Source organism: Rhinatrema bivittatum, chromosome 2 (assembly GCF_901001135.1).
Source record: "Rhinatrema bivittatum chromosome 2, aRhiBiv1.1, whole genome shotgun sequence".
NCBI classification, from domain to species: Eukaryota; Metazoa; Chordata; class Amphibia; order Gymnophiona; family Rhinatrematidae; genus Rhinatrema; species Rhinatrema bivittatum.
Window position 1 is genome coordinate 334623929 of NC_042616.1, and position 24957 is coordinate 334648885.

General features: G+C 43.3%; 1 protein-coding gene across 1 annotated transcript in view; it reads right to left on the bottom strand.

The window, feature by feature from the left end:
• ITGA9 (integrin subunit alpha 9) overlaps positions 1 to 24957 on the bottom strand; it is an 855720-nt gene that overhangs the window by 160499 nt on the left and 670264 nt on the right. The window contains exon 23 of the mRNA XM_029589807.1: positions 10573 to 10680. Within this exon, the coding sequence (XP_029445667.1) occupies positions 10573 to 10680 (108 nt within the window). The remainder of the gene's footprint in view (positions 1 to 10572; positions 10681 to 24957) is intronic.

Genomic DNA, 24957 nt, shown 5'->3' on the forward strand with positions numbered 1-24957 from the left:
GCCCTTCTCAAATAACCTCTCACTTGTGGCATCATAGACCAGATAAAATCATCACACCAGGATAAAACAGTAATTATCCTTTTTACCAGTATTATATAAGTAGACAGTTAATCTAACCAAAACATTAAATAGGAAAGGTACGGTAATGAAGTACAATATAAACTTGTAGTTTTATTTTAAATCAAGCAATGCAAAAATAATACTGGGTATGGCCTGTTAGCCAGGGCAACCAACATATTGATATGGATAGTAAAAAAAAAATGAAGAACGGTAATAGTGAAAGTTTGGGTGGAAAGCAGTGAAGTACACAGCCTTCAAAAATTGTCTTTACCTCCGAGTACTCAAAAAAAGGGTAGAGGGGAAACAGATGCATTCCAGTGTGACCAGTTAGTAAAGGGTGCACACCCTGTCCCAAACACAAAATTCTGTGGAAAAAAAACAATCAAGAAAATGAAGACATCCCTCTTGATGGTGGAGCTAGCTAGATGACAAATCAAACAGATGAGCACTGCAGTATGTGAAAGGTCTCTCTCTACTAGGGAGCTTCCCCAAATGGTTTACTTGGTACTAAACAAAAAGCGGGTCTGGTTTCAGTCTCTTATAGAAAGAGCATGGTCCATCAGTTTCTCTTTCCCTGCCCTATTTCGTGTGGCTGTGGCAAGGGTTTATGCTTGACTTTGGCTGATAGGCTGAAGCAGTTAAGATGAGAAACTGAATTTGTGATAAAAGGCAAGGAAAAAAACAAGTTTGCTTACCGTAAACGGTGTTTTCCATAGATAGCAGGATGAATTAGCCATGCTGTCTGGGGATGTCCCTCTGGGTGGCTAGGCAGAGCCTGACAAAGCTGACAGAGCTTTGCTCTGTGTGTGGCTGTGCGTCCTTTCCCGCAGGGTGCCATCTTCTCCTCAGTCCGTTCCAAAGCATGTCTGCGAAGCATGTCCAGAGAGGCGGGCAGCCCAGAATGGCTAATTCATCCTGCTATCTAAGGAAAACACCATTTATGGTAAGCAAACTTGTTTTTTTTTCCCACAGATAAGCAGGCTGAATTAGCCATGCTGTCTGAGAATCCCCAGCTGAAGGTTGCAAGCGCAAAAAGAAGTCCCTGTGGAAACCTGGGCACATTTCACAAGGCTGAGCATGATGGGCTGCACTCAACCTGGTCCATAGCAGCCGACAGTCTCCTTATGTGGTCCTTGATTGTAGTATGGAACTACCCATCACTGCATCCGCAGTGGCTTGCTGGTCTATACATGCATGTCCATTATTGGAACCTCAAGCAAGTGAGCCACTGATGCTACCATTGCTCCCACTTGATGTGCTTTTGGCAAACTGGTCAGGGTCTCTGATCTTGTACGATAACAAAGCTGAATGAATACACTGCAAAATCCAAGTTGAGAGTCCTCTTAGAGACTGTTTGATCCAAGGCTTTTGGGTTGAAAGAAACAAACATTTGCAAGGCTCTAGATTCGGAGTGCATTCTATGCTTATAATAGGCCAAGGCTCGCTTGTACTCCAGCAAGTGGAGCCCCTCTCCCCTTCATTCTTGTGTGGTTTTGGAAAGAAAGTCAGTAGGGTAATGGCTTGATTGATGTGGAATGCTGAAACTACTTTGGGTAGGAACACGGGATGCGTCCGTAAAGTTACCGTCTCATGGTGAAATTCAAGGTATGGTGAGTAGTGGACCAGAGCCTGCAACTCGCTGACTCTTCTGGCGGAGGTCAGAGCAACCAAAAATAAAACCTTCTACAACAGATATCTCATGTGAGCAGTCTCTAGAGGTTCATAGGGAGGAAGCGTCAGCTGTTCCATAACTAAACAGAGATCCCACGGAACCGGTGGTCTGTGAACTGGAGGGCGTAGTTGTAGAATGCCTGAAACCTGAAAACCAGAGGATAGTTGGACACAGGTAAGCCATTTCAGAGATGATGGTAGGCAGCTATGGCACTGATATGGATTCTCACCGAAGTTGCCACCAGACCTGACTGATAGAGGGAATGTAGATATTGCAAAAGAAGTTCCAGTGAGCAGGAGAAGGGGTCTACGCCCTCGACTTCGCACCAAGCGGAGTATCTTAGACAGTTGCCCTGACAGTTTTGTCTAGTAGAAGACTTTCTGGATGACACCAGTACCTCTTGGATGTCCAAAGGCAAGTGGAGGTGGCTCAATGCTGTTCTTTCAACCTCCATGGTGTGAGGTGCAGCGAGGCATGAATGGGTGAAGCAGGGTGCCCTGTCCTGCGACAAGAGATCTGCACTGTGCCCAAGAGGAATGGGTGTTTCGATGGAGAGAAGCACATGATAGGTGTATCATGGTTGTCTGGGCCAAGCTGAAGCAATCAGAATGAGTTCGGCAACATCCACGATACAATTCTGTATTGTTCTCGAGATGAGCTGGATCGGGGGGTAAGCGTAGAGAAGCTCCTCCATCCATGATATGAGAAATGTATCTTGTGCAAGTCACTTCTGGCTGGGGTAGACCGAGCAGAACGTCTGATCTTCCTGTCGTGCTCCATGGCAAAAAGATATACGTGCGGAATGCCCCAAAGTTGGAAGAGAGCCTCCGCCATGTTCTGGCAAAGTTCCCACATGTGGATGGAAAATTCTGCTTAATTTGTCCGCCGTGGAATTCTCACCCCAGGTAGGTAGGTTGCCTGGAGGATGATGGAATGTTTCTCCGCCCATTCTAGGATGCGCACCGCTTTCCTGCACGGCATCCAGGAACCAGACCATCCTTCTTTGTTTATGTAGAACATCGCAACCTGTGTGGATCATGATGGTTGACCTTGCAGAAGGCCTCGAAAAGAGTGTTCCTTCTGGAAGACAGGGCTCGCATGTTGCACACCCTGGCCATACAACTGAGAGACTCTGCTCACACTTCTACCCGCCAGATCTTGACTGGATTCCTTGCTTCCTGAGGTGGGCCACTGCTACCACTAAGCATTTGGTGAAGACTCACAGGGCCGATGAGAGTCCAAAGGGGAGCACCTTGTACTGGAAGTGGTGTTTGTTGACTTGAAAACACAGATAACGTCAGGAGGAACGCTGCATGTGGATATGAGAGTATGCAGCCTTGAGGTCCAGCGAACACATCTAATCATTGGGTTGAAGAAAAGGGAGGATGGACTTGAGAGATGTCATCTTGAACTTTTCCTGGACTTCTCTTAATTGATCATCAATTATGAGAAGTCCAGTCTCCAACCAATGCAGAACCTGCAGTTCATTGGGGCCCGAATAAGTACAGCTCAGGGCAGAGCATTCCTTCTGGAAGACAGGGCTTGCACGCTGTGCACCCTTGCCATACAACTCAGAAATTCTGCTCACGCTTCCTCCCGCCAGATCTTGACCCTACTGGAACACATAGTGGTGTGAAGATTGTTTTTAAGGATGGCTGACTGCGGTGCTACTATCAACCAGTCATTGAGTATGGGAACAACTAGACTTCTTGCTTCCTAAGGTGGGCCTCTGCTACTGCTAAGCATTTGGTGAAGACTCTTGGGGCCGACGAGAGTCCAAAGGGGAGCACCTTGACTGGAAGTGGTGTTTGTTGACCTGAAAACACAGATAATGTCAGGAGGAACGTGCATGGGGATGTGAGTGTATGCATCCTTGAGGTCCAGCGAACACATCTAATCATTGGGTTGAAGAAAAGGAAGGATGGACTTGAGAGATGTCATCTTGAACTCTTCCTTCTTCAGGAACTTGTTGAGAACTCTTAAGTCTAGGATTGGGCGGAGCCCTCCAGATTTCTTGGGGATGAGGAAGTATTGGGAGTAGAATCCATGATCCAGATGAGAGCTGGGGACCAGCTGGATTGAACGCTGCTGGAGAAGTTTGGAGACCTCCTCCTGAAGCCAGCAATGACTCCCTGAGGTGGACCAATGCGGGCTCACTCAATGGGGAAGAGGAGGTGTGTTCTTGAAATGCAGAGAATAGCCCTCTCTGAAATTGTTGTGTACCCAACGGTCGGAGGTGATCTCTTCCCAAGAGTGGTAGAAACTGAAAATGTTCCCTCCTACATGCAGCGGCAAATGTGGCCCAGGTGCTTCTAAAAAACCTGCTGGGTTTTTGTGTTGTTGTTATTCGGGGGTAGGCGCTGCTGTCTTTGGGCTCTCTGGCTGCCATGATTCTGCTGCGGCTGTGAAGGCTGAGACTGGGCAAGAGGGTAATGCAGGAGACAGTACATGGCAAATGACCTATAAGGTCGTCTTTGGAAGTAGGCCTTCCTATACGCAGGGTAATACCTTTTGGTCACAGATTGCTCCGTAGGGGATGCCAGCAACAACACTGCTATGTTTTGCTCCTTTAATTGGGCCACAGTCTTATGGAGTTTGTCTCCAAAGAGGTTGTCCAAGAGACAGGGGACATTGGCCAACTTCTCAATGACATCCTCCCGAATAGCACTGGCTTAGAGCCATATCATCTGCCAAGTGGCTATGGCTCCAGCTGTGGTACGGTTTCAAAAGCCTAGTAGATTGTGCTCAGTAGATGCTGCAGACCCTCCTCCAGGTCATAAAATTGTTGAGGAGGGGCCTCCTCCAGTGAAGCAAAAGTGAAATGTGGCTTGAGCGACATCCCCACCTGGAACGCTCTCCTGCCGAAGTTGTCCAAGTATTTTCAGTCATGCCCTGGAGGGGTGTTGGAATGTAGGCATAATATTTTAGCCACCTTCATGGTGGATTCGACCACTGTAGACATGTGTGATAGCTGGATCACGCTGTAGAATGAAGACTGATGCATCCAAAACCTGAGGTCGGTCTTCTGGGAGGTCACTTGCCCTGAGAAGGGGGCCTCCCAAGCCTTCGACATGACCACATCTAGCACAGCGTGTGAAGGTAAGGCGGTTGGCTCGGCTGGTGTTCAAGATCTTCAGAATCCCCAACACTTCGGCACGAGGGTCTGGCACCTTTCGTGTCTCAATGTTAAGTCTGGAGCCCACATTCTCCATGAACTTTGAATAGGAAAGATCTTCTGGCAGGGAGGCCAGCTCAGGTTGCTCACCTGGTGGGTCAGATAAATAGCCCATTGAGGAGCTCAGTGACAAAGGAGGTGAGAGAGAGTATACCGGGGCTGCACTGCTAGACTGGAGATCCCAGTCCATGCTGGGGGGTGTCCTCATGTGGTACAGGATGGGTCTTGCTGATCCCCTGAGCCTCCACAGAGGAGAGGAATTGAGTTAGAACCTGAGAAATTTGCGACACTGCCTGGTAGGCCAAAGTTCCACAGCCTCTGTCAAGGGATTCCTCAGTGGCAGCACTGCCAGCAGAATATCCGAGTCAGGTCCTCGGGGCCAGATCCTCACCTGCTCTATGGAAGCAGACCTCTTGTGTTGTTTTTTGAGAGGCTCCTGCAAGGGTCCCACTGCTCTCTTCTGTCAGGATACTGATGACAGATCCAAGCACCGAGAGGAGCCTGTGGACCCATAATCAGACACCAGCTCATTGTCAGAGAAAACAAGATCAGCTAGATTGGGAATGATGGCCTTTTGTGGCTCCCCAGCCAGGGGCGGCTCTTTGGGAGATCTTTGCCAATGTCATGTGGGCAGGAAGAAAAGGAACGTGGAAGACCGGGGGGGGGGGGGAAGCTGATTCAATGACTGAGGGAGAGGGGAGGGAGAGATGGGAAGGGAGCGGGTGTGATGTGTAAGTGAGAGGGAAGGGAAAGGCAGGGAAGGGACTAAGTGAGTGAGAGGGAAGGGGCTCTGAATAAGAGGGACGATCTGAGTGAAAGGGAAAGGATGGAGGTGTGAGTGAGTGAGAGGGAAGGGGTTGGCGGAAACAGAAAAAGGAGGTAGGAGTGAGGTAGAAGAAGGGAGCAAGAAGAAAAGGGAAAAGACTAGAAAGTAGAGAGGAAGCAAGAATATATGAGAGGGTATGAGTGGGAGAGGATGCAAGGCCCATAAAAGCATTAGGCGGCTGCCTAGAGTGCCACAGTTTAAAAGGATGGCACAGCAGTGGCAGGACTGTGACAATTGTGACTCCTTGTCCTTCCCACCCCTTCCCTGGTGAGCACGTTGCATCACATGAGCCTGCATGAGAGGGAAGAAGAAGGAGCAGTCTCCGAAACTAGAAGAAGCAGTAGTGTTGGCCCATATGTTCAGAAGAAAGGAGTAGAAGCAATATCGACCATCGCCCAAGAGATAAAAAAGAAGTAGTTCTGACAGCTGTGTGAGTGGTGGTGGCTGCTGCTGCTTCTGCATCCTGGAGAGGGAGAAAAGTGTGTGTGTGTGAGCAAGTTTGTGTGTCTGAGAATGAACACATCTGCTTTAGAGAGTATGTGTATACGAGAGAGAGAGGACAAAGTTTATGTGCAGTCTCCCTCCCCCTAATAATCCATGACACTCAGGGTGATTGGAAGTCAAAGGTTTCCAGGTATGAAGGCTGAGAATTTTTTTTAACCTTATTACTATTAATTATTGGGTGTTATTTGATGTGTCTACTCTTTTAAAGTATTTTAATGATTTTTGGGAACTTTCTAAACATTTTTATATGACTAATTATTAAATGTTATTCTATTGCTGTTTTGAAAATATTTATTCTTAGTATGGTTTTACTGCTATGCTTGATGTTTTACATTTCTTGATTATATTGTTTGATGTTTTCTAGGTAATGGTGATATTTCTATTTTTCCATTATTACACTGCATACAGAGTCTAGTTAATTTTGTTTTCCAGTTCAGTTTTTGTGTGCATATTTATACTTATACTATATGATCACTTTATTCTGAATTCTGTCTGTGTTCAGCATCTGTGACTGAGGTGAGGTAATCTGCTAGTGTGTAGTTTCTGTATAGGGATTTATCCGTAACAGCTTGGCTTATTCTGTTTTAATAGGAAATGTATTGGTGTTTTAGGGCCTGGTGTATATTTGCAGTGTTGCCTTTTCATAGGTAGGGTTGTTACTGTTTGAGTGCCAGCAGTTAGTGCTTTTTTGGTATGAAAGGGTCAATATATATTGTAATTTGTAACTTTCTGAGGTAACCATGACTTTGAGGGTCAAGCTCACACATAAATCTCCTTTACAATAGGCCTAAAACCATATGAATTCAAAGTGTCTTTTTTGCTGTTTTGCAGGGTTTATGATTGGCACCACAGCAATGCATGTAAATATAATATACGTGTTGTAAGCGATATTCTTACTTCAGAAGACTACTTTGATTGTCCGTTTTCATTTAAAATCTATTATAAATGCATAATTTTTAATTGTGGTGAGGGCTGTGGGAGGGGGGAAGGATGTAAAATTTGCCTAGGATGCCCAATGCTCTTGCACCAGCCCAGACAGAATGCAATACACAGAGACCCCCACCTCCCAAAACTTCAGGGGGGGGGGGGAAGATGATGGGTATACAAGGGAGGCAGGTAGTAGGGTTCCTGGAAGTGTGACAGAGCTGCCAACTTCCTAGAAATGATAACACCGACACACTATCTGCATTAACAGTGCAGGGACGCCTACAAACGTTTGAAACCTTCTACCTACTCCAAAATAATTTGTAGTTTTAGATGGGATAAAAAATTGAAAAAAATGTTTCCATTAAATGTGTAGGCATTGAGAATAGAGGTGAAACGCAGAAAATATTAGGGTAACAAGCTCGGTTAAAAACAGCTTTTACAATTTACAGTGATAGAACAGTAAACACTATTCTTTAGATTATTACTTAACTCATTAGTTAGCCAGATACTTTTATCTAGCTAACTTTAGAACTGCTATTGAGCAGGTCCAACTTATCCGGTTAGTTTAACTGCATAAGGTTGAATATCAGCACTTATCCAGCTATATTAATCGGATAAGTAGCTCCTCCCCGATCCACCGACATCCAGCCTACCACTTATTTGGCTAATTACTTAGCCGGATAAGTAACTATCTGGCTAAGTGGCAATCAGTGATCACAGCAAGGATATTGAGCCGCCACCACTAAATTGGATAAGTCACTACTTAGCCGGCTAAGTAGAAGTGAATATTGGCATCATGTTGAGTCTACAAAAGTACAATGCAAAAGATCTACTCTGGATACATATAAAAAGGCAAAAATAACTTGAGGATTACATTATTTAAACTAGCTTACCTAAATTTATTACTTTGTGGGACCAAGCACAGTAATGCAGCTGCATGTTCAACCAGTACTGTCAAAAACCCTGCTAAAAACTGAAAGTGTACCCATCAGCAAACAGGAAAATTCACAACTGGGAATTAAGCAAGAGATCTGAAAAGGATCCGGTGTCCCAAAAACTGGTCCCAAATTCTGGAACACTTACAGGAGACCAAAGTTCAGCTCTGTTAACTCCATTTACAGAATTATTTATTTCCCAGGTAGGTGCACATGCTACAATTAATGCATAAAAGTCCGAGGTTGGTCCCTCGGACTTTTATGCATTGTCACATGTGCACCTACCTGACCTCTCTCCTCCAATCCCTTCACCTCAACATTTTTTTGGAGTTGAAGGGATTGTTTCCAGAACACTTTGACTGTGTTCAAGAAGCAAGCATTAAATCCTGATGGGCAGCTTAGTGTAAAACTGGATAAATGAATGACAGAAATAAAATTAAACCAAACAGCACCATATGCTACTTGCTTCCGTCCCCTGCACACTTATACTCCATCTCCCTGAAGTTCATAATCCCAACTGTGGCTGACTGAATCAATAATATAGAATTTCTTCTCTGGGCTGGTACAACCCAGGTGGCAAGCTGCAAGGCCCAGAAGAGTTTCTTCTGCTGTCGCCCTAACTTTTGTGGTCATCCCTAGCTCCTCACTAATGCAGTCTCCTGCTGCTCAGGGCAGCCATGGATCAGAGAGTGACCTCTATGAGGCTGCAGCCCTGCCTCCTCCTCCCCCTTCTGGGCATGTTTTCAAAGCAAGGAGAAAAGGCAGAGGCCACACTGACATAGGGACTGTGAGCTTGAAGTAGCATTCAGGCACCAGTATAACCACCCAGTGTACATCTAAGAAGCTGAGCAGAGGTGTTAGCCATGGTGGGTGTCCGGTGGGAGGCATCATCAGCTGCGGGGTACGTGAGAGGGGGACCACATTGGACACCATCAGCCAGTGTTGAGGGGGAAGGAGGAACTGACAGCACTACTGTAGGCTTCTGGTTTGGGGGAGGGCAGAAGGTCACCAAATTCTGAAGTGGCCCAGGACAGTCAGAACACTCAGACCAGTCCTGATCTTACTTTTCACAGAATGGCCTTCTCCTGGCATTTTGGTTCTGCTGTAGGTTTAACATCCTTGATCCATGATGAACTGAAGTCTCTTTTTGCTGTGGAGAGTTTGTTACACATTCTCTTTCCAGGTCTGGGCACTCAGTGTTTCCTGATTTGCAGTAGAAAAGTGCAGCATGAATCTGGAAAGCTGCACAACTTGAGGGTTTCTAGTTTCCAGAGAAGGCCTTCTGCTCCACCGCTAATATTTACTAGAGATGTGAATCGTGTCCTCGATCGTCTTAATGATCGATTTCGGCTGGGAGGGGGAGGGAATCGTATTGTTGCCGTTTGGGTTTTAAAAATATAGTGAAAAATCGTTAAAATCGTGAGCCAACCCCCTAAAACCCACCCCCGACCCTTTAAATTAAATCCCCCACCCTCCCGAACCCCCCCAAATGCTTTAAATTACCTGGGGATCCAGCGGCGGTCCGGAACGGCCCCCTCAATTGAATCCTTTTGTCTTCAGCCGGCGCCATTTTGCAAAATGGCCGCCGCAAAATGGCGGCGGCCATAGACAAAAACAATTCGACGCAGGAGGTCGTTCCGGACCCCCGCTGGACTTTTGGCAAGTCTTGTGGGGGTCAGGAGGCCCCCCCAAGCTGGCCAAAAGTTTCTGGGAGTCCAGCGGGGTTCAGGAAGCGATTTCTTGCCGCGAATCGTTTTCCGTACGGAAAATGGCGCCGGCAGGAGATCGACTGCAAGAGGTCGTTCAGCGGGGGTTCCGGACCGCCGCTGAACGACCTCCTGCAGTCGATCTCCTGCCGGCGCCATTTTCCGTACGGAAAACGATTCGCGGCAAGAAATCGCTTCCTGAACCCCGCTGGACTCCCAGAAACTTTTGGCCAGCTTGGGGGGGCCTCCTGACCCCCACAAGACTTGCCAAAAGTCCAGCGGGGGTCCGGAACGACCTCCTGCGTCGAATCGTTTTTGTCTATGGCCGCCGCCATTTTGCGGCGGCCATTTTGCAAAATGGCGCCGGCTGAAGACAAAAGGATTCAATTGAAGGGGCCGTTCCGGACCGCCGCCGTTCTGGACCACCGCTGGATCCCCAGGTAATTTAAAGCATTTGGGGGGGGTTCGGGAGAGTGGGGGATTTAATTTAAAGGGTCGGGGTGGGTTTTAGGGGGTTTTAGTGTGCCGGTTTTCCTGCCCTCCCCCTTCCCCCGATTTACGATTTTTTAACGATAAATCGGGGGAATTGGTATTGTATCGTGGCCCTAACGATTTTTGACGATTTAAAATATATCGGACGATATTTTAAATCGTCAAAAAACGATTCACATCCCTAATATTTACTAGTAACTGTCTTGTCTCTGGAATGGGAGGGTAGCTTTACAGTTTCTCTAAGCTTATTCTGAACCTTTTCCACAGGTACTTACCATCATCTCCTGAATATGGAATATTTCGAAACCGGTGTCAGAAAGACGGCTGGGAAAGAGAAGCTGAACAACCGCCCCTGGTAGAGTGCTTGGTCCAGTGTTATAAACCTGTAATTGGAGAAAGGAAAGGACACAATCAAATTGGGAAGAGCATTAGAGTCCCTGTCCCCGCCCTCCCCCATACATACATACACACACAGTTCCAAAAACTTCAATTGTTCTGATATGGTGCCAGAGAAGCAAAGAAAACAAAATACAGATAAGACAGGAAAAAGGAACTATATCAGGGCTTCCCATATCAAGATTTCAGGATATTCACAATTAATATGCAGGAAGTAAAAGTGCATATACAAGGTTTCCAAAACATGCAAATGTATCTCAATATTGTTAATCCCAATTTCCATGTAAACCGGCCTGATGTGAATTTTATTCATAGTCCGGTATAGAAATATATATTAAATAAAATAAATAAATAAATATAGTGCGCTTAGGCTAGTGCACAGCTTAACCAGTGATTGGACGTGCATTTTGGACGTACTAGGATAAGACCCAATGACATAATGGGATTAGCGTGAGCAAAATGCGCATCCAAACTCCCAAGAAGCTAATGGTGCTCACCACATATAAATGCCATGTATATGCGCACATTTTGCATGGCAAATTTAATGCCAGCACCAGAGCTGGTGTTAAGACTTGCTGTGTGTCAAGGGGCTTCAATAAAAAACAAAAAATCCTACTTTCTCTGGTTCCTCCTACTTTTAGTATCGTTGAGATATTAAGTAGGAGGAACCACAGAAAGCAGCAACATGAAGAAAAAAAACAGTCTTGATGACGGCCAGCTTAGGAAAACGGACGCTCAATTTACAAGCATTGGCTTTCCTAACCGTGGCTATGTGTGGGTTAGGAAAATGGATGCTCGCAAATTGAGTGTCTGTTTTCCTAACCTATGGCTGTGCGTATAGCTACGTCTCTTGGGCACCCGATACCAAGGACGCACTAAGGATGCACAATTGATCCCAAAGCACATCCTTTTTGGGGTGGCACTTCATTACCATATTGCATCAGGTGCCCAGGAGACAGCGGCTGTGTGCGTGTTAAAAATATAGGTACCCAGTTTGAACGCACTTTTTTAATTGTGGCACCATTGTGTTTTTCCTGAACACCTGACAGGTTTGGGAAACCCTGTACTGTAACTACTGATATAGTAAATTCACGTGCCCTAGCAACAAGTTTCTGGGACTGCCCTCATATAACTTTCTTGTAAACAAGCATGAAACACCTTCCATTTGAATTTCAAGTGCATTTGCTCCAATGCGCAAAAAGCTCCAGTGGAACACATTTCAAACTCATTTGTGGAAACAGCATTGCTGAAGCGGAAGGTGGCATGAGGGACATGAAAGACCTAATTCAGTGACTTACAAATCCATCTCAAGGAAATGAATGCGTACACTCAGGTCCATGCGGTTGTCTATTCTGCATGCTAAAGGAGAATTAGGTTTGTCCAGTCCATGGGGAATTTGTGCTATAGGAGTAGTCCAGAAAAGATACAGATAGGTAAAGTGGAATGCTGACACATGGACACTTTTTGTTGCTCTGGAATTAATTATAATATAGTCCCAGGCAGTCATACAAAAAAATATTGCTGGAAATGAAATGAAAATGGGCCCATTAGCCATCAGATAAAAAATCATAATTAGGAAATGGGGATTTTCAAAAGATGCCACATCACAGAACACAGGGCCCTATGATTTTATTGCTATTAGAGCCAACATGAGAACTTTTAATTGATTAGCAGCATTTCCCAGGGATAACTGCACAGCCACCTGGTGTCAACCTGCAGATCTCCCTTGATGAACATTTGTGAGCAAGAGTTTGAATATTTGGCTTAAAGGATAAGCACTGGAATGTAATGTTACTGCGCATCATGATGACACAGTTCAGGTGCCTGGTAATTCAAGCAAGTCTTGGCTGTATGACAGTCAAACTCAACACAAAATCTTGCCATAGAAATGAACTTACCCTACCTCACAAATCAAGCTGAAAAAAACAATGCAAAGCTCCAAAAAGCTTTCAAACTTTAAAATATTGCATACAAAATTAAGAGAGAGACAAAACAATTTCTAACAAAATATCCTTGTTAAAAGATATTCTTGCTAAAAGATGTCTGTATATTTCATATGCTTGGATGAAACTAGTGAGAAAAGAGTAGCAGGGTTTCATAAAATCAAACTGCAATCCCACCATTTATTTCTCCTCCATACAGGGTCTCCATCAGGGGTCCATATTTATAATTGCCTAAATGACATAATCAAAACCTATCAAGATATATAAAAAATAGGCAAAGTTCAAACCAGGAAGGTATTATTTACTTATGTACACAAATACCCCACAAATAAACTTGGGGGGAAAGCATATAGCTAGAACTTTGAAAACAAACTATTACCAAAACTCAGCTGACATGGGCCAGAGTAACTGCCTCACCTCTAGTCATCCTGCTTTATAGGAAGAGATGCTGCTAGGAACTTAAAAGATCTGGGTCACAGGTCCATAGGTCCTCCTGTCCCTCCCACTTCCTCTCTCCTCCTCCCCCCCCCCCCCAATTTTGATAAACTGAACAATCACCTCTCCTCTCTCCAAGAATGATTCTGTAAAAACACATAAAACATCATACTCAACAACAAGAATCAGATCTACTTTTGGGGATCCACCAAGTGATCCAAAGTGACCACTGTCGGAGACAAGATGCTGGGCTCAATGGACCTTAGTTTGACCCAGCATGGCACTTATGTTCTTTTTTTTTTTTTAACTTTAATTTTCTATTGTCTTTCACTGTTGGCAACATTACAGGAAAAGAAAAACAAAGCCATTGTATAAGAGAAAGCAAAACATATTAATCTTTTAATGAACAGTGAAAAGAGAAAAATGCCACATGGCATATAATTGGTTTTTCTACACAAATTTACAACAGTACAAGGTATGTACTTGCTTTCTATTTGTTTCCCTCAGCCCAATCCCAATCTGGAAAAGACAAAGGTTATGAATTCTCCCCTCCCCCCCTCAAAAAAAAGCCAATAAATCAACACGAATTCTAAACTTTCCTAAATAATAAAAAGAGAACAGCATACCCTAGGACTATGCATATCTCGGTCTGATGCTAGTTGCATCTGAGAGGTTAAATTAGCTATAAAGACACTATAAGAAAACGTTCTAAAGACCATTAATGCAATAAAGAAACCTCGAGCCAGTTTTAGCTTCATAGGAATATTATCATCATTTAACCAATTCCATATAAAAAGGAAGTCTTGGGCTACAGGATGGGAGAGAACCCCAATATAAAACCTGCACCTCAAGTTCTGTAAATATACTCTGCATCCAGAGAAACTCCTCTAACAAAATAGGACATTTCCCTTACAACTTACCATATAAAAAACATTTAAATTCTGATGTCACCTCAATAACATCAACACAAACTCCCTCAACTAGCAGGCACGCTGTAAGCCAATAAAAAAACACTGCAAAAAACACTCCCAGAACCTATATAACTAACCTGCCAGACCAGAAAAGCATTACTTACCAAAGCTCAAACAGAAACAATCCTACCTAGGAAAAGCCTACACTGTAAATATTACAACAAGCCCTAGAACACCAATATACCTCCTATTACTACAATAAAACAAGCCAAACTAATACAGATTCCTACATGTCCCTTTCTCCATCGCTGATATTTGGTGATTGGTATGTAAGGATATTGACCTCATTGTAAGCTCTACAGAACATATATATACATATATACACACAACACTGATTACACTTACAGGCAAATTTTCAAAGGAATTATGCATGTAATGACCAAGAATGCCCACGACCACCGATTTATGCCTTGACGTATTTGATGACGACTGATGCTTTGTATATAGTTTTATGTATGTTATATTTATAGTTTCTCCCTATTTATTGACCTATTAATTTGCATTGCCTCCTCCCCCGGTTATTTGTATTGTTATCTGTTATTTGTAAGGGTGCTGCCCATAAGTTTTTTGTTCTTTGTGAACCGATACGATGTGCGAACGGCTATCGGTATATAAGAGACGTTAAATAAATAAATAAATATAAATAAATAAATGTAACATACTATATTAATATTGCAGCAATTTTCAAAAGCCCACTTACACGCAGGCACACATTCACATGGATAGACACAAATATACATGTGCACACACATTATGGGCCTGATGTTGCAAACCTTTTCCCATAGACACAGCATAGTAGAAAAAAATGTCTTTACTACATCAGTCTCTGTGATTAATAAGCATATAATCATCAATATATGATATATTTCTATACATTTCCGGGTCCTCTCCCTCCTCCCGTCATGGTCAATTTTTGGATCCTCTTCCTCCTCATCCATTATCCAGCAACAGCTTCCTGTCTCTCCACCCCACTTCCCTCTACCCCTGCCCACCTCTCTCTCTATCCACCTCAAAAGCCAGCAACATCCCTCCTCTCTCTCTCCAGCTCCCAATAACCTCTTCTCTTTCTCTCGCCACTTCCCCTCATTCCCCCAGGGCAGTATCTATTCCCTTCTGATCTTCCAACTGATCCAGGACCTGGGGAGTCAGGGCTATGATGGATCAGGAGCTCTTCAGGCCTCAGCAAAACAAAAAAGAAAGATTAAAGTAAGGCAAGTGGGTTGGCTCCCACTCCCTCTTCCCACGAGGGTTTCCTGTTACCAAGTGAACCCATGTGGGGCCAACTCAAAGGTCCTACTTTGATTTTTGTTTTCTTTGTTTTGCTTTGTTGAGGCCTGAAGAGCTCCTGATCCATCGAGGCCCTGACTCCCCAGGTACTAGATTAGCTAGGGGTGGGGGCAGGATTAGATGCTGCTGGGGTGAGGGAGGGGGTATTGTTGTGGCTGCAGATTGTTCCAGACCAGAGGTTGGCCCTGATCAGATGTTCTGGGCAATGGGCCACCACAGGCCCCTTTTATTTTCTGGGCCTACAAGTCTGACAACATAATAAAAATAATCAGTACATAATAAATGGTGCTAGATAAAGCACAACAAAATACAGCCACCAAAAAACTGATCTACTTTAAAGTGCACATCTGATGAAAAAAATCCCACAGACACCACCTCTTAATCCTGGCAAGAAGATGAGAAAGTCTTAACCCTTTTCAGAAAAGAGAAGTAGCTTGCCTCTTGTCAAGCCTCAGAGGATAAGCTGTTCTGTAATATCGGGGCAGTGACTGAAAATAACCTAGATCTATTTTAGGCCAACTGCAATTTTCTGGATGTAGGTACTCTTGATACCCCGGAGAGGAACAGAGATCCTGCATGGGAATGAATACACCACTCTAATCTACTTGCCAGTTGTGGAGGCCCCTTACCTCTCAAAACTCAAAAATAAGGGCGAGGAGTTTAAACTAGGCTCTTACCGCTATCGGTAGCCAATTTGAGTGGCAGAGCAAACTGAGAGAACGAGCTCTTCTCACACTGCCTGTTACCACCTTGGCTGCAACACTTGGTGAAATTTGCTGCTTGAGAATGAGCATGGAAGGTAAGCCAAAACACTGTACAGGGCACTGCAATAACTGACAAGCTCACCACCAAAATGTGCATCATTGATCTAAATGCAAGCTAATTTAAGAATAGGATCAATTGCCTAATCAATCTCACTTTGTCATAAAACCCTGAAACAACATAGAAATATATGATTCCAAGTTCAGGCTGGAGTCTAACAATCCCTAGATTCCTAATTTTCCCCACTGGCATCACACAAGCTCTATCAACCACTGGAACTGAGCACAGTGATGCATATCTACCTTCCCAATGCTCAAAATATCAATCTCCTGGTTATTGATTACACACTTACTGACCCTGATCCAATGTGTCAGGGCAGCCACACATCTATTACTTGCCCCAATCCCAAAACTGGGTCTTTACCTAAGGGCATGGTCATCTTGACATCATCAGCATTCAGTCAGCGAAACCAAATGATTAAATAAGTCAGCCAAGAGAGTACCTGACAATTATTTTCACTAGTTTGCAGACTTTATTAAGTAACCAATGAATGCACATGAACTGTACAGTCTTCCTTGAGCCAAATATTTCTGCAGACTTCTGAACCTAATATTTTCTAAGTGCTATTTTAAAATATGCATAATAAATTGGAGCCTTGCACAGTTTTTTTTTCTTCTTTTTGGTTTAGAATTCAGTTTTTACAATATCCAAGTCATAACCAACCAGCTACAACCATTTCCACCCTCTCACTTACTAGACTGCAACAATGAGATGTCAACCTCCAGCCATGTATTTCCTGCATGTAACATCATCAAAAAATAGGCTGGTCTTGGTCAAGTCAGATTGCAAGCGGCAAAAGCAAAGCTCGGGTTGAGCAGTTGATTTCAATGGGCTACCAACTGCTAGCAGGAAAAGACAATTCTAAATAGAAACCTCAGCAGATCTGACCTGGGAAGGCAAGGAACAGAGACAGATAGAAGCCAATCATCTTACTTTCACAAAGGGATTTTTAGCAGTGTGTATACACACCTTAAACAGTTTGCTAACCGCTCTTACAGACCCTGAGCAACTGGAGAACAAGTATGGTATGAATATATATTATTTTAATAATGGACAGAACAGGAACAGTATCTTCTGTACCCAAATGTTACTCACCAGCTACCAATGAAAAAGAACAAGCTAACTTCAAATGAATAAATATACAATAACTCCGTCCATTGCTCTATGAGTTAATTTAATTTAAAATAGAACTTACAATCACCTTTTACAGTTATTTAACTGCAACAAGTCAAAGTACAATTGAACATAAGAAATGATAACAATAATAAGACAAATGCTAAAAAAACAAAGCTGAATTATAAACAAACAAGAAAAACTAAAATACACAAAAGAACAACAGAATAAAAGCAAGATGGTGATTCTACACAGGAGAGGACTGGAAGGCACATCTCATTACCTCTTACTATAAATTTACAACAACCAGGTTGATACGCAAACAGGGAATTATTTCAAAACAAGAGTTGATAAGGTCTTTCTTATTTCTTTCAATAGGTACCAAAAGCTAAAAACAACTGAAGAATGGCCAGGAAACATTATACTGCCAAAGCTGTTGCCACTGTTACCACTTCTACTGCTGTCCAGATGTCTTGATCCACAGTGAGGAATCAGCTCAGTGTGAAAGATGTCTGCAGATCGACTCCCTCAGGTGACGGAACTCAGAGAGGAAGTGACGAGACTGAGAAGCATCCAGGAGAATGAGGACTACCTCAATAAAATGCTTAACAAGGCATCAAAGACAGAGAACTCAAGCAGAGGGGAAGGTGTAACTGAACCACGGGATGAGAGCTGGACCAAGATTACTATGGCTACTAGGCCCTACACTCTGACTCTAATTTCCTTTGAGCTGAAAAACCAGTATGAAGTCCTAAGAAAGAAAGAGAAGAAACCATCCCAGGATGAGAAGGAACCAAAACATGCAGACCCCAAAGCTGCAGGCTCAACCACCACTGCACCTAGGAGGTGAAGGGTAGTGGTGGTTGGTGACTCGCTTTTGAGGGGCACAGATGCATCCATCTGCCGACCAGACATGTTGTCCCTAGAAGTGTGCTGGGTGCCAAAATCCAAGACATTACGGAGAGATTGCTGAAAATCCTCAACCCTACTGACTACTATCAAATGCTGCTCATCCATGTTGGCATGAATAATACTTCCAGGTACTACACCGATCATTTCAAAAGTGACTTCTTGCCTCTAGGAGAGAGGGTAAAGCAGATAAGTGGACTGGTGTTATTTAGGGATGCTCGCATTCTGGAGATAAATGAATGGCTGCCCAGATGGTATCGAAGAGAGCATTTTTACTTCCTGGACTATGGGATAATGTTTCAAGGACTGCTGAGTATAGATGGGGTCCACCTGTAGAAGAAGGGGACACAGTGTCTTCCAATGCAGACTGGCAAACCTACCGAGGAGGGCTTTAAACTAGAATTGCTGGGGATGGGTGAACAAAACCCTAAGGTAAGTAAAACATTAAATACTTGTATAGAAATGGGAAAAAAGGACACTATCTGGAAAGCTATGTACACTAATGCTCCTAGTATGAGGAAAAAAGTACCAAATCTAGAGGCAATGTTTGAAAATGCTTATTTAGACGTAGTGATTGTCACGGAGACTAGGTACACAGAAAACCATGACTGGGATATAGTTATACCAGGATACAATCTATTCAGGAAGGAGTGGGTAGAAAAGAAAGAAATAGGTTTGGCATTCTATATAACAAATAATATTAAAGCAACATAATTGCAGGGCTTATGAGGTTAGGGAGGAGGCACTGTGGGTTAATTTGAAAGAGGGAATGGAACATCTATTTATACTGGTATAATATGCAGACCTCCATCACAGACAGAACAGATGGACAGAAATTTGATGGAGGATATTCACAAAATTTCTATGAAAGGGGAGGTGCTAACGTTAGGGGATTTCAATCTGCCAGATGTTGATTGGGATATCGCAACTTCAAGAAACAAGGAGATCCTGGATTTTTTGCAAGAATTGTGTCAAATGGCAACTGAAATGACATGGGAGGGTACAATACTGGACCTGGTGCTTACTAACAGTCAAGAATACAAAAATTCAAATCGAAGAAAAAAAAGAAAATATGGTAACAAGGGGACAATTCTTTTTTTTTTTAAGATATGTTAATGATAGAAGTATGTAAAAAAATAAATGGTATTGTGAGTCTCAGAGGTGATAGGGAGGAATATGTAGAGGCTGATGAGCAAAATGCAAAATCGCTTAACAAATATTTCCATTTGGTATTCACTATGGAAGGGTCTGGAATAGAACCACATTAAAAGGTAGATTTTAAAAGGGCTGTGTGTGTGCCCAAAAACATACTATTTTATAACCTACATGTGCATGTATGTGGCTCTGTGGGGGGGGGGGGGGGGGCGGGGGAAGAGAGAGATAGTGAGAGAGGGAGCGAGGGAGGGAGAGAGTGCACATGCAAATTTTCTCTCATGCATATTCATTGTGGATATCCTGAAAACTCAACTGGCTGGGGGGTCCCCAGGACAGGACTGGGAACCACTGATATACAGAGTATCAGACTTAGTCCCATAAAGAGGCACTCTCTCCCTCTCTCACTACCTTCTTACAGAAGTCCTGGCAGCTCCACAGGCTGATCTTTACAATGCTTCTTTAAACAGTCAGGAATAATTCTGTACATAAGAACATAAGATATGCCATACTGGGTCAGATGGATCCATCAAGCCCATTATCCAGTCTCCAACATTGGCCAATTGAAGCCACAAGTACCTGGCAAGTACCCAAACATTAAATAGATCCCAAGCTGCTAATGCTGGCAACAAGCAGTGGCTATTCCCTATTGATTAATTGCAGTTTATGGCCTTCTCCTCCAGGAACTTATCTAAATCTTTTTTTAAATCCAGCTATACTAGTTGCCTTAACCTCATCCTCTGTCAATGAATTCTAGAGCTTAATTGTTCATTGAGTGAAAAATAATTTTCTCTGATTTATTTTAAATGTGCTACTTGCTAACTCTATGGAGTGCAACCTATTCCTTGTATTATCTGAAAGAATAAAGAACCATTTCACATTTACCCATTCAAGTCCTTTCATGATTTTGTAGACCTCTATCATATCCCCCTTCAACTGTCTCTTCTCCAAGCTAAACAGCCCTAATTGTAGGACTAGAGAGGGGCAGATGTGGTTCCTATTCACAAAACTGGAAGTAGGGAGGAAGTTGGGAACTATAGGCCAGTTTGTCTGAGCAAATTAATGGAATTGCTGCTAAAATAGAGGATAGTGCAGTTTCTGGAATCCAATGGATTGCATGATCCAAGGCAGCAGTGTTTTGCTAGAGGTAAATCTTGTCATAGGAATCTGATCAATTTCTGTGGGTGATCAAGTTGGATCAAGGAAGAATGCTAGACAGTGTACTTAGATTTCAGTAAGGTTGTGTCAAGGAGCTCCAAGCCCTTATTGCAATCGATAACTTGTAATGTAGGGTAGATGGCAGCAGCAAATGTTCTGGTGCACCACCAACTTCAGCGTTAAACCTATGTTCCTGCTCGGCTGGATAGGGAGAAGAATGGTCAGCAGAAAAAGGGAGGTGATATTGCCCTTGAGACCTCGTTTGGAAAACTGTGTACAATTCTGGAGACTGTAACTTCAAAAGGATATAAACCAGATGGAGTCAGTCCAGAATATGGCTGCTAAAATGATCAGTGGTGGTCTTCGTTCTAAGATATATGGGGATAGACATGAAGATCTAAACATATATATCCTAGAGCAGGGGTGGGCAAACAGTTTTTAAACAGGGCCACATTACCGGTGCTTATCAGGACAGGGGCCAGGTCCCCCTTAGAACTCCATGAACAGGGGGGGAAGGGGGACGTGGTGGGCAGTCACAGTGGCAAAATCACTGCACAGTGAGGGCCAAAGCAGCAACCATAACAATAAGATTAATTCAAACCATCAAATAATACCCAATAATTAAAACTAGTAAGGATTTTTAAAAATGCCAAGTCAATCAGGGTGTGGGAGAGGCAAGATGGCAGCATAGAGGAGATCATGCTGTTCTGCTGCTCCTGCCAGTGTTATTCTTTATCTTATTATCCTTTTCAAATGCCATTTAAATGAAAGGGAAGAGTGAGGGTCTTCTCTCCGGATGCCTCTCACTTACCGGGGCAGCAAACTATTACCACTTATGCAACCTCAACAGTAGTTCTTCGGGATGCCGAGGACTCTGATGTGTTATGCGGCGTGGGAGAGCTGCAAACACCGGCAGATGAGGTTTCCCTTAGCCTGGAGCTATGGGCCCCACCAACGCAAAGAGGTAATCAGATGTGCAGGACCGCAGCACACGGTGATGACGCGTCAATTATCCCTGCGATGGAGGGGTCATTTGCCTGTATCCTGACGCCCTCAACCGACTCACCTTCTTCCACTGAAATCAGCAGGGAAGAGGATGGAAGCCTCCCCCTTACTCCCTCCGTGGCTGGTCTGCCAAGGATGGAGCTGGTATTCCCTGGGAAGTTCAAAATGACAATAGTGGTGAGTCATTTATTTTACCATCTTGGCCAGAGGTGGTGACTTTGGAGTCTGTTTGGAACTTAGTTGCTGGCTTCGGGAGTTCTTTTAAAGCTCTTGAAGTAAAGATGGACCTTTTCTCCACTAATTGTCATCAAAAATCATCTGAATTTTAGGATCAAGAACTGAAATTAATACTAAAATTTCTAAAGTTGAAGATAGTGTTCAACGAATTCAGGAGTTTAACGCTGCAATGGTGAGAGATCGCAACACTATCTCCAGGTGCATTGAATTTTTGGAAAGTAACATGAAACATTTAAACTTAGGCCTCTTGAATTTCCCTAAACTGGTAGGGAAAATTCGGTTTGGCCCCCTAAAAAAATATTTTCAGGAGGTAATAGGGTTTGATCCAGAGCAAATGCCTGTTGTTAACACTTGGTTATTTTCTTCCAAAAAGAACTCCTGCAGTTTCAATTTCAATTTGACCAATTTTCTTGAAAAGTCTACTCTCGATGTTTTGGATAGGAATACTCTTTTAGTCTCCTTTATTTCCTCTGTTGATGGAAGCAATGTAATGCAGAATTATTTCCATAAGTTCTATTTCTTTTCATGGTGAAATTGTTAAGATATTTCCAGATCTTGCTCAAGCTACTCAAGCGAAGATAAAAGGGTTCTCTTACCTTAAGACAAGATTTTTAAATTCCCGGCGCGTGGAAATCCCGGAAAATATGCGCGGGACCGGGCCACACGCACGCTAAGCGCATTTTCAAAATGGCCCGGTCTCGCGCATATCTCCCGAAGGAAGTTCTGGGCATTTAAAAAGGGGCGGGCCAGCCAGGACAACGCGTGCCGACAGCTGGCTGTCGCACGAACCTTACTTCATCTCTTCAGATGAAGTAACAAAACAACAAAAAGAAGGTTAGTTAGGGTGGGTTTAGGGGTCGGGTGGAGAGGGCAAAAGGGAGGAAGGTTAGATAGGGGGAATAGGAAGTTCCAGTCCGCTCCTTTATTGGACTGGGCAAAGGCCTGATCACATCGCCGTGCATGTTTTAAACCCCCCCCCCACCATGCATACTGTTATAAAGTTGGATTTTAAAATGCGTGTACATGGATGCCCGCACGGACCTTTAAAAATGTAATCGTAAGGTTTTTCTTTTGTATTTCGTTATCCTTGCAAATGCGTTATCAAGAATGGTAACAAAAGTTTTATCTTTTTTTGCCTGAGCAATTGAAATCTTTCTTAGAGGCCCATAGGCTGGTAACTTCTTCCCTTGTCCCCCAATAATATTTCCATCATGATTATAAAATTTAACTACTGCCTAGACTATGTTAAGCCCTTTTTTTGTTGTATCACTTAGTTGATTATCTCCCTTTATTTCTTATGCCTCTTGTACCGTAGATATCTGCTTGGAAGTAGAAACCCTCATTGTATTAGGTTTCTTATATATTTTTTTCATTTTTTTCTCTGTTACTGTCATTGCTGGACTTTGTGTTTCTTCCACAAAGAATTTGTCTTTGTTTAGAATCTAAAAATGTAATAAATAAATAATAATAATAAAAAAATGTCCCCACTCTCTATATCTGGGAACTTTTGATATCCAGTTGCCCTGAGATTGTCGTGGATCAGCAGGCAAACATAGAGGAAGGAGGAGTTGTTGCAAACAATACACGTATACACGTGCTCTCGCCCACCCACCCATACATTACACACTCAGTGCTCTCTCTCACCTATACGCAGACAAGCAATGCTCTCTTTCACCCATACACACAATGCTCTCCTCACCCAATTACACACAAACATGCTCTCTCCTACCCACCCATACACATATACATATGCTCTCTCGAATCAACCAATACACCCACACACAATGCTCTTTCACCCACATTCACACATGATTTATTTATTTATTTATTTTAAACCTCTTCTATACCGTCATTAAGTTAATTCACCATCACAACGGTTTACATAAAGGCACAATAAGAAAAAAATATATAATTGGTATAGATTACAATTTAAACATGTGCCAGCAAAAAACGGTAACAAATTTTAATAAGAGAAACTATGTGTTGGTTAGAGCTTATATGTTTGGTTAGGAAACTGTTAAGTGGTTTGAGTCTACGTTTAATATGCATTTGGAGATGTAAATAAATAAAATTGTTTGTTTGGTGCGTCTTTATCTATCGATTGCTTCCCTCCTTCTGTCTGTATAAAAGGCTTGTTTAAACAGCCAGGTTTTCAGATTCGTTTTAAATAGTTTCAGATTTCTCTGTAGCCTTATTTCAAGTGGCATGGAGTTCCATAACACAGGTCCAGCCAGTGATAGTGCTCTCTCCCTTACTTGAGTAAGGCGTACTGATTTGATGGAAGGCACAGTTAGTAAAGCCTTATTAGCAGACCTCAGGTTTCTGTGTGGTACATGTACGCGCAGTGCTATGTGATCTATTTTCTCTCCCTAAAGCAGCAAGCAATGCTCCTCTTCTAAGGCTGTGCAGTCAATTCTACCGGGACGTGATGCATCTCTTCCTGCCCCGCCGGACTCACAGTCAATTCTGCTGAGGACACAAAGCTGCTCTTCTTCCTGCTACGATGCTCCTCCTCTTCATATACACCAGCCCCGTTGCTCTGCTAATCCTGAGAGGGATGTCACTGCCGATGTCCGATACTCAAGTTGATGACATAAACAAAGACCCATGATGTCAGGCCATTGTTGATGACATCGATGCATGGCATCATAGAAAGGAGGGCCGGAAAAAGTCTGTCATAGGGCCACGTTTGCTCACCCCTGCCCTAGAGAAAAGGCAAGATATGATAGACACATTTAAATATCTCAGAGGTTTCCATGCACAGGAGGTGAGCCTCTTTCAATGGAAAGAGGACTGTAGAATAAGGGGTCATTGGATGATGGTAAAAGCAGATAGACTCAGGAATAAACTTACACAGAGGGAAGTAGATGCATGGAATGGCCTCCCAGTTGAGGTAATGGATACAAAAATGGTATCTGAATTCAAGCAAGCATGGGATAAACACAGGGGATCTCTGTGGGAGAGATGGAAATTGTAAGGGCTACATAAATTGGACAGATGGGCAGACTAGATGGGCCTTTGGTCTTTTTCTACCATTGTTTCAGTTTCTAACATCTAAGATATGAGTCACAGCTATTAAACAAAATGTAATAAACAGGAAAATGAGTTATAGACTCTGCCATCCCCACCCCCCCAGCTTTTCATTTTAGGCAGTCCTAATTCCATTATACAGTTACATACAAATACATACAATACAGTTATTAAATATTTAAATTTAAAAAAGCAGTGTTCA